Source organism: Rhododendron vialii, chromosome 9a (genome assembly GCF_030253575.1).
Source record: "Rhododendron vialii isolate Sample 1 chromosome 9a, ASM3025357v1".
NCBI classification, from domain to species: domain Eukaryota; kingdom Viridiplantae; phylum Streptophyta; class Magnoliopsida; order Ericales; family Ericaceae; genus Rhododendron; species Rhododendron vialii.
In genome coordinates this window covers 33,116,415-33,132,362 of record NC_080565.1, presented here as the reverse complement: position 1 = coordinate 33,132,362, position 15,948 = coordinate 33,116,415, and the positions used below count along the sequence as shown (strand labels likewise).

General features: G+C 37.0%; 2 protein-coding genes across 4 annotated transcripts in view; one reads left to right on the top strand and one right to left on the bottom strand.

Moving 5' to 3' along the window:
- LOC131301196 (probable serine/threonine-protein kinase PBL11) overlaps positions 1–15,948 on the bottom strand; it is a 51,146-nt gene that overhangs the window by 20,515 nt on the left and 14,683 nt on the right. The gene's annotated exons all lie outside the window — the stretch shown is intronic.
- LOC131301197 (probable serine/threonine-protein kinase PBL3) lies at positions 76–5,531 on the top strand. 3 transcript variants are annotated; one of them, XM_058327366.1, is made up of 5 exons: positions 76–344; positions 1,695–1,863; positions 2,905–3,067; positions 4,332–4,470; positions 5,256–5,531. In XM_058327366.1, the coding sequence occupies exons 2-5, from the start codon at positions 1,727–1,729 to the stop codon at positions 5,363–5,365; spliced, it is 549 nt and encodes a 182-aa protein (XP_058183349.1). In that variant the 5' UTR covers positions 76–344; positions 1,695–1,726; the 3' UTR covers positions 5,366–5,531. The 3 variants fall into 3 exon arrangements, with proteins under 3 accessions (XP_058183349.1, XP_058183348.1, XP_058183347.1); XM_058327365.1 differs by having other exon boundaries at positions 5,175–5,531; XM_058327364.1 differs by having other exon boundaries at positions 5,172–5,531.

Sequence of the window (15,948 nt, the reverse complement as noted above, 5' to 3'; positions counted from 1 at the left end):
AGTTGACAGTTAAATGAGCCTGAAAAGACGAAATTGCCCTTATGTATATAAAGTCACACTTGGAGATATTTTCTCTTCATTCGATACGCTCTCTGCTCTCAACACAGCGACATAGAGAGAGAGAGAGAGAGAGAGAGAGAGAAACACATCGACAGAGGGAGAGAAAGAGAAAGAGAAGAAGAAGATGAAACGATGAGGAACGACGATCAGATCACGTAAGAAGACGATAGCAAGATGATGCTCGCGATTCTTTTCCAACACTTGAAGAAGGTGAGTCGTTTTTGAAGAAGAAGATCGTGGGGCTCCAACTCTCTAAGAACGATCCATCCTTTAAGCTAATACAGGTAATCATGTAAACCCTGAATAGTGTAGGTATGTTTATTAGATTTTTCTTCTTTCTTTCTTTTTTTTTTACAGTTTTTTCGGGTTTTGTAGTGAAATCTGAATAGTAAGTTCGGGTTTCAAAATTTGGGGCTTTTTTGTTCCTTTGATACGGCTGTAATCCATGTTTTTTTGGTTTAGTGTTGTTATATTTTGTTAATGCGTCCTGTAATGCAATGCATCGCGCGAAATCAATTTGGGGCTATTTTTAGGGTTTTTTTGGTTGTCCTGCAATTTGTTTTGGTTAATCCGATTAGTTAGGGTGTGAAAATTGGTGGGTTAATCCGATTATGGCTTGTAAAAATAGTGCATGTAACCATGACCATTTTAGGTTTTTCTGCAATTTTGCTTTCGTTTTTGTTAAATCTGAGAAGTTAGGGTTTTGTATATTTGGGACTTTTGTGTTTTCCCTTGAAATTGAAATTTGTGATTGTTAGGAATTTGGTGCTGCTCTTTTGGGGACTTTTGTATGCCTGATGTTGATCTCTACGGCTTTTAAGTGTAACTGTATCACTGTGGAATTTATGGAGTAAAAATTGGTTTTGGTTCTGTCATGGTTAGAATTAATTAGTTTATTGTTGCAAAATGGATATACCTAGGGGCAGCAAATGATAGTATTTTTATGCTACATGGTTCTGGGTTGCCAAAACAGAGGCTGTGGTGGAATCCGGGCTTGAGATGGATGGTTATAGCCACTTCATTTCTGTTATTTGCTATTTTACCTGGTTTGGTGCGGACTGTAGCTGGAGGATCTTTGCTTGGATTCATGGTCCTTCACTTGATATTGCTACTGGGGAAATAGGTGTTTGGTTTTGTTTTTTCATCTTGTTTTTGTGCTCTGTTTGTATGCATGTACTTTGTTTTTTGTTTTACAGTTGGCGTCTTGCTATCCTTGTATCTCGGGTCTTTGGTGGTTCATAATTGTTGAGTTCAAGGGTTTCAACTTCGTTGCCACTCTTGTTATTCAAGTTCGAGGGTTCCAACTTTGTGCCATTCTTGTTACGCGTGTGATGTCATTGTGCCCCTTGATCTAATTTAATCTTCATAACTATCAAAATCCATATTTTTCTTTAGTTGAGCAATATATATATATATATATATATATATATATATATATATATATATATTTTTTTTTTTTTATGGACGAAGTTTTTACAATGATTAAAGGGAACATTTCAACTCACAACGCCCATCGGAGTGGTCTATTTTCTAAGTGAGTAGCAAGCATTTCAATTGCTTGTTACATTTCAATACTAAGGTGATTTATGAATGGGTTGGTTTGTTAACACTATTATAATCCCACCATCATCCAGATTATTCTATTGAAAGAAGGCCGCGAATCAGCATGGAAGGAACAAGGACGACTTTTTCGCCTTCTCCGAGGTCGGGTCCTTCTTCGCCTTCTCCGAGGTCGGGTCCTTCTTCGCCTTCTCCGGCGGGAACCCACGCTCCTCCGACGGCGGGAACCCACGCTTCTCCGCCGTAAGTTACTCTTTTAATTTTCTTGTCTCATTGTGTATTTAGCCCCGTTCCACTAAGGTTATTATTTTTCAAGTACTATTTCTCATTTTACAAGACCCATTCTCTCACAATTAGGGCTGTAAATAAACTAAGCCGCTCATGAGTTCTCGGCTCGGCTCGTTTAGTGAACGAGCTCAAGCTCGAGTTTTCGGCTTGTTTAGGAAATGAGCCAAGTGGGCTTAGCTCGTTGGACAAAAGCTTGGTTCGTTGGGGGAGGCTTGCCTCAATTAAAGTGACTTATTTGGTAAATGACTATGCTTGGCTCATTAAGGCTTGAGCCGAGTTCGAGTTCGAGTTTTTGGCTCGTTTAGTAAACGAGCGAGCTTGAGCTCAGCAAAGCTCATTTGCAGCCCTACTCACAATAAAAACTTATTTTAGTCGGTGGAACACATCCTAAGAGCTGTTTTTTAATACTTTTTGAATTATACTCCATGTATGTAGAACTGCTATGGCAAACACATCCCTTGGAGAACATGATCTTGTAAATCTTTATGAGTATTTTGAAGAAGGCTACTTCAGAGACAAATGCAATGGAATTTAAACGATCAAGACTTTTCAGAAAAAGGAAAAAGATCATGTGGCATCAAAGAAGTTCTCTCCTCTTATGTTCTCAAGTGAAAGTCCTACTAGTTATGAAGCTGTTATGGTGAACAACTTGTAACCATTCGTCTTTAGATGACGAAATATTTTCTTGACAGTACCAACTGTTCAGTTAAATTATTTGGTTGACTTATTTTGTCGCTATTAATTTTTAGATGATTGACCATATTATGTTGACAATATCAACTGTCTGGACTTAATTGTTTAGTTAGGCTAATTTTGTCTGTTTTGGATTTTCTAGATTTGGTTCAAAATGCTTTCTCTTTGCAATTCGTCTAGATGGGAGTAATTGGAGGCAATTTTTTTTTTTAAATGTGTTGAAATTTGGACCATGTTTGATTATTTTTTTGAACCCTCTTGTCGAGACGAAGACACTAATAGGTGGATCTGTTGGCATTACAGGGCAATTGTATTTACTGTTGAGGAGATTAGACAATTCACGGACAACTTTGCAACACTTATTGGAGAAGGCGGATTTGGTTACATATATAGTGGGCATCTTGAGGATCAAAACATCGTCGTAAAAGCCTCGAAGGCCGGGCAAGCGAAAAGAGAAGAATGGCTGGTAAAGCACTAATGTAGAATTGTATTCTTAGTCTAATTATGTCCTCTTTGTTAGGCACATTTTTTCAATCTTTCAAATACAATTTTCTCTGCAGTTTTATCCCCTTTTTATTTTTTCCTCGTTTTCTATTGTCTTACCCCCTCTCTGTCTTTAAAGTTTATTTGCGTCCCTTTGCGAAGATATCCAAGTTCCATTTTCTTTTTTTCACTTATGAAAAAAATTTGGAAAACACCATCTCCGGTTGTAGCTTCTGTTTGAGAGGAAAACTTTTTGAAGATGACTTCTTACATTAAAGCACTAGGACAATTGAAAATAAAGTGATTGTGCAGAGGGAATCTAAAAATGAGCACATGTTTCAATCATTCAATTGCTACACAAAGGTGGGCATCTAGTGTTGTAGAGATGTCTGACTTATGGTTTGGGGAAATTGTTTAGGTAAACTTGTTAAGGATTTTAGGCCAGAGATTGGTTTTTGGCCCTTTAGATGGGAGTGGAGGTTGGGAGGAGATGGACAAGGTTCTTGCCGAACTTAAAATTCAGCTTTTATGAGGGAGTGTTGGAGTAGAGTTGATAATTCCTTAAGGTCTTGCAGAGGGTAAAGTGTTATGAATGCGTGTTCTTACACGTACTTGCGCATTTAGACAATACCGAGGTTTAAGGTGGATTGGGGAAGTCTAAGTATGTCTCAAATAGTTCCTAGTGTAGATTTTCTTCAAGAGTATTCATCTACATGCAAGATGGGCTATCTTCCAACCATTTAGTGTTCCTTTTGAAGTCCACTTCAAACATAGTTTCCAGAGGGAGGAAGATCACTTGAACTGAAAGTATGGTGTCTAATCTGCCTACTTGATGTATGCTTTCTTTGTCACAATTCTGATTTCAATGGCTGAGAGGAAGGTATTTTCGACTAGAATGAAAAACATTAAAAACTAAAGAAGCATATAAGGGGAAATTAATACTATGTTGTTTTTTTTGTGTTCCTTCATGTATAAAGTAGAAGAATCCCCAAACTTTGGCACGTACTACTCGGCACCCGACAGATTTATGCAAGTCTATGTAACATAGGCTGCAATGATATTTTCTTTCATCTGGTGTCATCTTGTGGATTGTGACATGGTTTAAGTTGTTTAAATGTGGAATGGCTTGGGGTAATTGGGCTTCTTTTGAGGTAAGCATTTCTCGCGGGAAATACTTATGAAAAGGGACTAGAAGGGTTTTGATGACTCTGTGAGTCTGTGGTATTAATATCTATTTGTGTTTACAGAAGGAGATCGAATTTTTACAAATGTGTAATCATCCCAACGTGATCAAACTGTTGGGAGTGGGAGAGGATCCAGCTGAAGCGCGCTTCTTTTTGGTTTATCCTTACTTTGGCAAGGGTGCTCTCCAGAACAGCATTGCAGGTACTGTTTCTTTCTTTAGCTCATAGCTCAGAACCTTTTGCAATAGACACCAAGAATTTGGGTTTTGTATGAAGAAGCGTAACTCACGGAAGACGGAAGTTTATGATAACTTAATCATCATGATGAAATCTAATTCTAGTGAAGAAAATTTCCGAACTCTAGAAGGGAGCATTTCTCCATCTCAAATTTCACGTTGTTGCATTTTTTCGTCCTTACCTTACTACTAAGGCATTGGGATTGGGTTTATTTCATGGTGGACTAAGGCCAAAGGGATTGAGTTTCTTTCACAATATTTCACCCTATCTTCGGCCGGCTTCCACTCCTAGCCCATAATTCTGGTTCATGCACAACCATCCTCCCATTTCCATCTCATGTTGCCGCTGGATCTGGATCAAATCAGAATCCTGTCCAGTCTTTCATGCGTAGAAGAACTTCTCTCTTCACTGAACCTTCAGTAGGTTGTTGCTGGGACTCATCTAGTTTGGATATATTTAGCGATTATCTATCCAATTGAATTCTAAGATAGTGAGTTGGACTTGTACAAACTGCATTCTAGAAGTGTGGAGACTTTATTCAAATCCTTCAAATCCATGATGTCTCATATGAATTGTGCTCCATTGTTTTGCGGATTGAGGCATCCAATGGGCGATCATGGCTTTCTTCACATTAGAATACAGACTAATTCTATATCCCTTTTCTAGTAGCTTCAAGGAAGTACGGATATCACGGCATCCGCTGGAGCCCCCTCTCATTTACTTTCATGCACAACTTATCCACTGATGCAGATCACTCTAGGCATCGCAAGGATCTCTTACAAGCTACAACAATGACAAGATTTGCAACTTTGGCCCAAACCTACATGCCAGTGGACATTACGTTCCCTTTTGACAAATGATAATCATTTTTATGCTGTTTCTGGGATTTGGAAGTTTTGTTTAGCTTTTCGTCTTGTTATTGTTACATTGTAGTACTCTATCTAGTTAGGTTTATCTGGTTTGTTTCTTTTAAGGTTGTAATTATCTTTAATCATCAATTTTATGAAGTACTTAATTCGGTACTAACATTTAATATCACTTATGAAGTTCTTTCTCTTTGGCCAAAGGAAGTCACAGGACCATTGATAAAAGAAACTCACATGACCAATTAAATTCTGTAATTTTTTGAGGCTTAGAATGGTTTCTAATAGGACTTGGCAATAATCTTGTTTGATGTATGGTAACTCTTCCCGGATTCTCATTTCAATTTTCTTCTGCTTAATGGCCCATCTTTAAACCCCATGGAGTCGACTCCGGCTGTAATGCTACCAAGTGGTATGGGGGCATGATGTTCCCATTAGTAAGTGGTAAGTGTAGCCAATCTAATATGGCAAGTGTAACCATATATTATGCTCCCATTAGTAAGTGGTAAGTGTAGCCAATCTAATATGGCAAGTGTAACCATATATTATGCTCCCATTAGTAAGTGGTAAGTGTAGCCAATCTAATATAGCAAGTGTAACCATATAATATAGTAGTAAGTATTGTCTTAGTAAATGGTATGTATAAATTTTTGCGGCCAAATCACAAAACCCCTTGTATTTAGCAAATTCAAATTACTCTAGGTAGTTTCGATCCAACGGATGGAATTTACCTATTTTGTCAATGTGAAGGTGCATATTGAATAGGAGCGTCATTCTCCCATACTCTATCTAGTTAGGCTTATCTGGTTTGTTTCTCTTGGGGTTGTGATTAACTTTAATCGTCAATTTTATGTACTTATTTTGCCAAAAAGAAGTCAGAGGACCAGTTAATTCGGTACTCCTATTTTTATCTTTATCATTTATGAAGTTCTTGTTTTGTCATAAAGAAGTCACAGGACCATTGATAAAAAAAAAAAAAACCGGACCAATTAAATTCTGTAATTCTCTGAGGCTGGTTTCTGTTAGGACTTGGCAATGATCTTGTTTGATCCAAGGTAATCCCAATTTGTTCAATGCTCATTTCTGACCTTTGTAATGTAGGCAGGGCTGATGCCTTGATTAAGTCTGTTTTGTGTTATATTATGGCCGTTTCTCGCAGTTTTGGTTCTGTTTGTTTGTAAATTCTCTGGCAAAATCTGTAATTACTAGTTAGTTGGGTTTCTCAAAAAACTCTTCCCAAATTCTCATTTCAATTTTCTTCTACTTACTGGCCCATTTTTAAACCCCATAGAGTCAATTGGTATGATACGTCTCCTTTCCCGATTAAGGTCAGCTTTCAACTATGGCAACTGCATTTATCTTTCTTGCTCTTTTTGGAAGCAATAAATTACTCTCTAATCTGCTTCTCACCCTGATATTTGGCAATGTCAAGAGCTTTATCTAATTGACTTGTCCATCCCTTTCTTACTGTTGCTGCTGTTTTTTTCTTGATCATACTGTTGCTATTGTTATGGTTGTATTGCAGCTGTCTTCATGTCATTCAATAGAGGAAAAAATAGGAACACACACTCATTGCTATACACTAAAGAATTGACTGTGTCAACCCCACTATCTGGGACCTACAAATCCCATGTGAGAGTTCTTACAAATGGGTGTGTTTGTAGCTCCCCTCATTAACCATTTGACAGAACTACATGGACATTTTCTTGATTTGTTGGAAAGTGCCTCACACCATTGGGTTCTTCCATGAATGAATAAAATGCACATAAAGAATTTGTCCAGTTCCCCGTCTACGCTTAAAGTCTACATTTATTTGATTCATCATTATTTAATTGTTTACTTTTGGTTTGTTAAGGCGGTTAAACCTTTGTACATTAACACACAATGAAACCTGTTCAACAGATTTACAATGGCCTCAAGTGATAAAAATTCTAAGAGGGATAACAGCAGGACTGTACCACATTCACAGTGCTACACCAGCAATCATACACTGTGATTTGAAGCCCGACAACATTTTGTTAGATACAGTACGTTTAATTGTTTGGATCCTCACAAGAGCAAGAGTATAAGACTCCACTGTTAATCTGTTAATCTCTCCTACTCTTAGTCTATGGTTTTGACATTGTAATATATTATCCCATAGGATAACACTCCCATCATTTGCGATTTCGGGGCTGCTGCTCGAGAGGGAGGAACAATGGACTACTATACTCTTGGCTACCAATCTACATTGTATCCAGGTAGACTCTTGCTTTCGTTTGACCATTACATGAATGCAAATTACATTGATAAGTACTCAATCGAGCTTCTCAGGGTAATATATGTGGTAAAGACCTTCCATTGAGGATGCCGCCAAAAGATACAGGGTTTAAGCTTGAATTATCGAATTACCTCAACACTAGAAAAATTATGCAACCGCAACCAAAATCAACTTGGACAGTAGTCAAGAGCAAAAAAATATGTAAACTTCTACCGAGGTATATATCATAAACAACCGCGTCTAAGATAACAGAAAGCCTTAATCACTTCGGCTTTCATTAGGTCATCTAAACCCTATGTAGCACGGACACTTCGTCGAAGCTCACATACCGGTGTCGGACACTTCTCGGACACTCTCCAAACATGTGTCTGATACTCAAATCCGAAATTTCCTGCTTTTCCTCAACGTTTTTAGTTTGGACACTCTTGGGGCACTCGCAAGACATGTCGGGGTGTTAAACAAAATGGTCAAGACACTTGTTAAAGCTTAGAAAAGTCTTTCTTTATATAATACCATATGATCGTTAATTGATGACAAAGACACATAAATGATGAAACGCTTTTTGTTGGAATACTTTTGTAAATGATGTGATGCTATATAAGATTTAAGCAATATATGGGATTATACATATAGAATCCTTTTTATGCGTATAATTGTATAAATATACATCATTTAAAGCATGTCCCCTAATGTGTCGTGTCCTCCAATTTTTTAACATTAGCGTGTCGGTGTCGGTGTCGGTGCTACATAGCAGCTAAACCTCAAACCTCAACAAAATGCGACGATGAAGTAACTGTTAAAAAATTTCTTCCCAAGTGTACAAATCGTAAAAGAACACTAAACTGAAACATGGAGAGAATCACCGGAGGGTAGAGCAACAATGTAATTTTGAGACAGTTGCATTGACGCGCTTACTGCAAAAATCAATAACACATGTTAAAAAGATTAGTCAAAGGGCTTGGGGTCATAAATAAGGATGTTAAGTGATAATGTAAAGACAACTGTAATAGCAAAAAACCAGCTTCACCTTAAATTTCTTGAACGAAACAATAAGTATGCATCTATGAAGCAAGAGTACTTCTAAAACCCTGCCATACCCATAATGTACCTGGTACTGGTACTTCTTATGTCTTTTTATGTCTGTGCGGAGGATTTTACCTTTCAAAATAAGGGGAAAAAAAAATTCTTTTAAGGAACAAACAATTGCGACAGCCCATTGTCTGTGCCTTCGATAATCACCAACATGTCCTTCTCTTCAATTCATTCCCTACAGCAAAAAAAAAATACTACGAAAGGCTGAAACTAACATGTTACTTTATCAGTAGAAGTCAGGACTGAGGAGCCATATCATGACTGAAGCAAATTTATAATTATGCCAACTCAGCAAAAAAGAAATTATAATTATGCCAAGACAGCGAAGTGATGAAGTAGAAATGATGAAAGGGGTGATTGAACAGGCGTAGGTAAGGTTAGGTACCTACCTATGGAAAATAAAAGAACGATCTAATAATGCTGGATTTTTTATCTAGCAGAATCAAAAAGATGGAACTGGTAATGAGTTTGTTTACCCTTAAAGAGCTCTAGTTAATTACATGTGCGTAACCCACTCACGTTCTATCCTTATACATACAACCCCCAATTAAAACCCAAATCTCAATTGCCCCCTGGGGAAAAGAAACATCGTATCACTCTACCAGCCACACAGGGAAAAAGCAACAGGGCTGAAAAAATGGCACCTGTTTTCCACATACTTGGAGGCCTATTTTCATAGTGAGGCAGACAGACCGACCTTGTAATGTTTTAGAGTAAAATATAACATGAGCGACATAAACCTTAGCAAATTAAAGATTATTCAGTATTTCAAAATAAGTTCTATTTACCTTGGATTAGGTTTTCCCTTGACTTTCGATGTTTTTCATGCAGGTGGGGTTGGCCCATGGAATGATATTTTCAGCCTAGGGGTGATTATGTTGCAGTTGATGAAGAAGCAAAATTCCCCTTTCTCAGAAGGGCCAAGAAGGCAACATATATCGGTAAGTATTGGAAACGCTGCAAAGATAAGTAAAGAAATTGCTGGTAGCCTTCGAAGATCAGGATGCCTAAAGAAAGAAGGGAAGAAAATCATAAAATTGGGTCTGAATTGCACAGCAATAGAACCAACATATCGTCCTTCAACAAGAGAAGTTCTTCAGGATTTGAACTATCCTGAAAGTTCGAGATCTGAGAAATTTTTTGACAAACTGCATTATAAGATTACTAGATCCTAGTTAGGATGAGAATTAAGATTAAAGCTGTATGTATGACGGAATCAAAGTCCTCCTTCAAACTTTTATACTTTCTTAGTTATAACGGGAGAAAAGCACCGGTTTTGGTGATGGTGGTTATTGAGACAAAGGGAAGAGCAACAATCACTGTGTTCTATTCACCATTTTGAGATTTTGTTTCAGAAAGTAATTTTTGAATGCCAAAACGTATTGAAGAGAGAGAGAGAGGAATGGGTGACGTCAAGTCCATGCCAACTCAATCTTTATCCGTCAGTTTTTTTTGTTACTTCTCTGGTTTTACTGAGTAAAGAGGTCCCACTTATTTCAGAAATAACTCATCCAATCACATGTTTTTACATTTTAACTCAAAATTTTAAATCCAAAATTGTGAACCAAACACAGCGAATGTAATTTTGAGACATTTCCATTGAGGCGCTTACTACAAAAATCAATGACTCCAGTTAAAAAGATTAGTCCAAGGGCTTGGGGACATAAATAAGGATGTTAAGTGATAACGTAAAGACAACTGTAAAACCCGCCCTAAATTTCTTAAACTAAACATTGAGTATGCATCTACGAAGCACAAATACTTTTAAAACCCGCCGAAATCGTACCTGTAACATACCTGGTGCCGGTACTTGAACATACCTGGTGCCGGTACTTGACATGGTACTAAATACATATCGCGTACACAAAACAAGTACTAGGATTTTTTCCTATGATTTTTGTTGTACCCTGAAAATACCCCAATGTATATCAAGCCATACCCAATATAGAGATGAATCTAAGTTGGTAAGACTTCATGTTTCTATGCTTAGCATGATTCTAGAATAAAGATTTTGGTCCATAAGTTCTCTAGTAAAATGGCATTAAACTTTGATTTGTACCTTAAGGTTGGCGTTAAATAGTAATTTGATGTTGGATTCTCAGTCGTCCAATTCAATTTGGCTATTTCCTTAATTTGATCTATATTTTTGAAATTCAATTGTTACAGTTGTACCCCAGCCGTACCTGCACCCTACATTTTCGAGGTTTCACAGCACCGGCATGCCGTATTTAACAGTAAATACACTCATACCCATACACGTGCTTCTTAGGTATGCATGAATACTGAAGTGTTTCCATATCCATACACCAATCTTCACCTACGAATGTGCTTATATACCTTATCAAGCAAGTGAGATTCAGAAGCTAGCAAACCTATCATTCCCAGCTAGGTAACTTGCATATAGAAAATCAAGAAACATTTCAAAACGAAGGATTTTACCTTTCAAAACGAGAAAAAAACTCTTGAAGGAACAGACAATTGCGACAGCCCATTGTCTGTGCCTTCGAAAATCACCTACACGTCCTTCTCTTCATTTCATTCCCTACAAGAAAAAAATAAAATAAAATCAGTATGAAAGGCTGAAACTTACATGTTACTTTATCAATAGGAGTCAGGACTCAGGAGCCATATCATAACTGAAGCAAATTTAAAACTAGGCCAAGACAACAAAGTGATATAGTAGAAATGATGAAAGGGGTGATTGAACAGGCGTAGGCAAGGTTAGGTACCTACCTATGGAAAATAAAAGATCTATCTAATAATGCTGCATTTTTTTATCTAGCAGAATCAAAAAGATGAACTGGCAATGAGTTTTGTTTATCCTTAAAGAGCTCTAGTTAATTACATGTGCATAAACCACTCACGTTCGATCCCTAAACAGACAACCCCCAATTAAAACCCAAATCCCAATCACCACTGGGGAAAAGAAACATCGTATCACTCTACTAGCCACAGGGAAAAAACAACAAGGCTGCACAAAAGCAATTGCCTAGGTGAGTTGGTATGTGGAATTATCCTCTTGCCCTCCTTCGAAGCAATCAAAACAAGGCTGCACAAATGGCACCTGTTTCCACACACTTGGAGGCCTATTTTCATAGTGAGGGAGACAGACAGACCTTGTGATGTTTTAGAGTAAAATATAAGAATATGAGAGACATAAACCTTTGCAAATTAAAGAAGATTCAGCATTTCAAACTATAGAGAATTCAGTAAAGGGAAATTAAAATAAGTTTTATTTACCTTGGATTAGGTTTTCCCTTAACTTTTGGAATAAGGACAAAACAAAATGCCAACTTGGCCTTTGTTTCGGGGAAACTAAACTCATCAAATTAACCAAATTCCCAGAAAGAAAACCATGTTGTCAAAATATACAAAATCACAGGGGTTCCGAATATGAAAGCTACCACGTAAAATTCAGCAGATTCAAACATTAACTCATCATTACAAAAAAAGCCACTTGGCTTTTTGGACTTTTTTTGTTATCCTTGTTCCAAAAAAATATATCAGTTCTTCACCATATTTTTGTGGATCGTTGATTAAAAAATAATGACCGAAACCCCTTTTTTTCTTAAAAAATCTACAAAACTGGATTTTTTGGGCTTTTTCTTGTATATTTCCAAAAGAAAAATTGGGTAAAAGTCTTAATTTTTTACTTCCCCGATTCTTCTCGTCGAGACAAACCAATAATCTACAAAAATTGGAAGCAAAACTAACAAATGAGAAATTTTTTTGAATAAGGACAAAACAAAAGGCCAACTTGACCTTTATTTTGGGGAAACTAAAGGCATCAAATTAACCAAATTCCCTAAAAGAAAACCATGTTGTCAAATATACAAAATCACAAGGTTCCGAATACGAAGCTACCACATAAAATTCAGCAGATTCAAACATTCAATCATCACAAAAAAAGCCACTTGGTTTTTTGGGCTTTTTTTTGTTGTCATTATTCAAAAAAAAAAATCAGAATTGCTAGTTTTATGCCAAATTTTTGTGCATTATTGATTCATCTCGATAAGATGAATTAGAAATGTAAAAAATCATGACCAAGACCAATTTTGTTTTGAAAAAATCCAAGAAACTGGACTTTTAGGGCTTTTTCTTGGACATTTCCAAAACAAAATTTGGGTAAAAGTCTTAATTCTCTACTTCTCCAATTCTTCTCATTAAGGCAAATTAATAATCTACAAAAGTTTGAAGCAAAACTAACAAATGCGATTTTTTTTAAAAAAGCACAACAAATAAAGCAAACTTGGCCTTTTTGGGGGGAAACTAAACTCATCAAATTAACCAGAATCCTAGGAAGAAAACCATGTTGTCAAATATACAAAATCACTGGAAAATTCAGCAGATTCAAACATTCGATCATCATTCAGCAGATTCAAACATCATCATCAAAAACAGCCAGTTGGTTTTTTGGGGTTTTTTTTTTGTGTAGCCCTTTTTCAATTTTTTTTTTTTTGGTGTTTCTAGTTTTGCACCAAATTTTATTGGATTATTGATTCGGCTCAACCATATAAATTGGAAAGGTAAAACATTATGACCGCCACCCAATTCTGTTTGAAAAAATCGTAGAAACAGACTTTTTTTTTTTTGGCTTTCTCTTCGATATTTCCAAAAAAAGGGATAAAAGTCATACAGTAATTGTTTACTTTTTCTGATTTTTCTCGTTGAGAGCAACCAATAATATACGAATATACAAAAGTTTGACGCAAAACTAATTACGCAAAAAAATTCGAATTATGACAATAAAAAGGCAAACAAAAAAAATGGAAACTCAACTCATCAAATTAACCAAATTCCCACAAAGAAAAGACCATGTCTGTCAACTATACAAAATCAGGGATTCTAAATACGAAAGCTACCACATAAAATTAAACAGATTCTAAAAGGTTCTAACTTTGAAATCGAACAAGGGGGATGGGCAATTGATGAGAGACCTGATAAAATCTCCCAAAATTGGGTGCCTATTTAAGATGCACAGATACAGATCCACAGTGGCAGTGGAGCACGCCCCTGATCCAGCGGTGGGTGGGTAAGTAGGCGGTCTGCGGCGGAGCAACCGGTGGCAAGGGCAAAGTTCCGACGGGGTAGAAGATCGGCGTCGGTCAACGGTGGGCAAGGGGGAAGAGGAAGAGGAGCTAAATCTTTTAGTTTAGTCAAAACAGTCCAAGAAAACCATGTTGTCAAATATAGAAAATCACAGGGGCTCCGAATACGAAAGTTACCACATAAAATTTAACAAATTCAAACATTCGATCATCATCAAATTTGGGCTTTTTTTGTTTTGTCCTTTTATCCTTTGCGTTTGCTAGTTTTGCGCCAAATTTTTGTGAATTATTGTTCATCTCAACGACATGAATCAAAAAAGTAAAAACACCAATCAAATTTTTCTGGAAACAATCCAAGAACTGGACTTTTGGGCTTTTTCTTGGATATTTCCAAAGAAAAATAGGATAAAATTCATAATTTTTTTTACATTTCTGATTCTTCTCATCGAAAGCAACCAATAATCTAAAAAAAATTGACGTAAAACTAACAAATGTGGGAAATTTTTTTGAATAAGGACAAAACAAAAGAGCAAGTTGGTTTTTTTTTTTTTGGAAACTTAACTCATCAAATTAACTAAATTCCCAAAAAGAAAACCATGTTGTCAAAAATAACAATGGTTCCGAATACAAAAGCTACCGCATAAATTCAATAGATTCAAACATTCGATCATCATAAAAAAAACCAAATGGCTTTTTGGGCAATTTGTTTTAGTTTTGTCCTCATTCAAATAATCCACAATAGGGTAATGGTTTTTTTGGGAAACTAAACTCATCAAATTAACCAAATTCCCAGAAAGAAAACCATGTTGTCAAATATACAAAATCATAGGGGTTCCGATTACGACAGAGAAACCATAAAATTCAGCTTATTCAAACATTCTCGGTCATCATCAAAGAGAGCCAGTTGGCCTTTTGGGCTTTCTTTGTTTTGGCCCTATTCAAATTTTTGCTAGTTTTGCGCCAAATGTTTTTAGATAATCGATTCGTCAAGACGAAATAAATCGAAAAAGCAAAACCTTGGAGTATGACGGAAACCCACTTTTGTAATTCCCACAAAGAAAATACCATGTTTGTCAACTATACAAAATCACAGGGATTCTAAATACGAAAGCTACCACATGAAATTAAACAGATTCATCAAAAGAAGTACGAGCCCAAAAGGTTCTAACTTTGAAATCGAGTAAGGGTAAAATCTCCCAAAATTGGGTGCATATTTAAGATGCACAGATACAGACCTACGGTGGCAGTGGAGCACGCACCTGATCCAGCGGTGGGTGGATGAGTAGGCGGTCTGCGGCGGAGCAACCGGAGGCAAGGGCGAAGTTCGGACGGGGGTAGAAGATCGGCGTCGGTCAACGGTTGGTAAAATCACAGGGATTCCAAATACGAAAGCTACCACATAAAATTAAACAGATTCATCAAAGGAAGTACGAGCCCAAAAGGTTCTAACTTTGAAATCGAATAAGGGGGATGGGTAATTGATGAGAGACCTGTTAAAATCTCCCAAAATTGGGTGCATATTTAAGATGCACGGATACAGATCCACGGTTGGTTGAGCAGGCAGTCTGCGGCGGAGCAACCGCTGGCAAGATCGAAGTTCCGACGGTGGGTAGAAGATCGGCGTCGGTCAACGGTGGGCAAGGGGGAAGAGGAAGAGGAGCCGATTCGTGTTGTGTACTTCCAATGTCCTGTACTTTCTGACTTTCTGTGGCGAGGGCTGCTTTTCCCCCCCCCCCCGACCCCCCACCCCCCCCGGCCCCACACCCCATTTCCCATATTACCCCCTCCCCTCCCCCCATTTTACTTCTCCTGCCCCTCCCTCCTCCCATTTACTTTTTTTTTTCTCTCTTCTTCTCCTGCTTCCCCCCTCCGTCCATTTACTTTTCTTTTTCTTTTTCCCTCTTTATTTTCTTTTTGTTTCTTTTCGGCTGGATTTTTTTTTGTCGTTTTTTTTCTCTTTATTTCCTTTTATTCCTTCCACTTTGAATCTTTTTTTTTTTCAATTATTTTCTTTATTTGTTTCTTTTCCCATTTACCTCCCTTCTTTTTTTTTTTTGGTTAACTCAAATTCTATTTTCAATTAAGATTACAATTAGTGTTCGGGAACTAATTACGAAATGTATTTTGCAAACGACATACTAATCCAAAATACAAATGTTATATTTAGGATTACTTTTTTT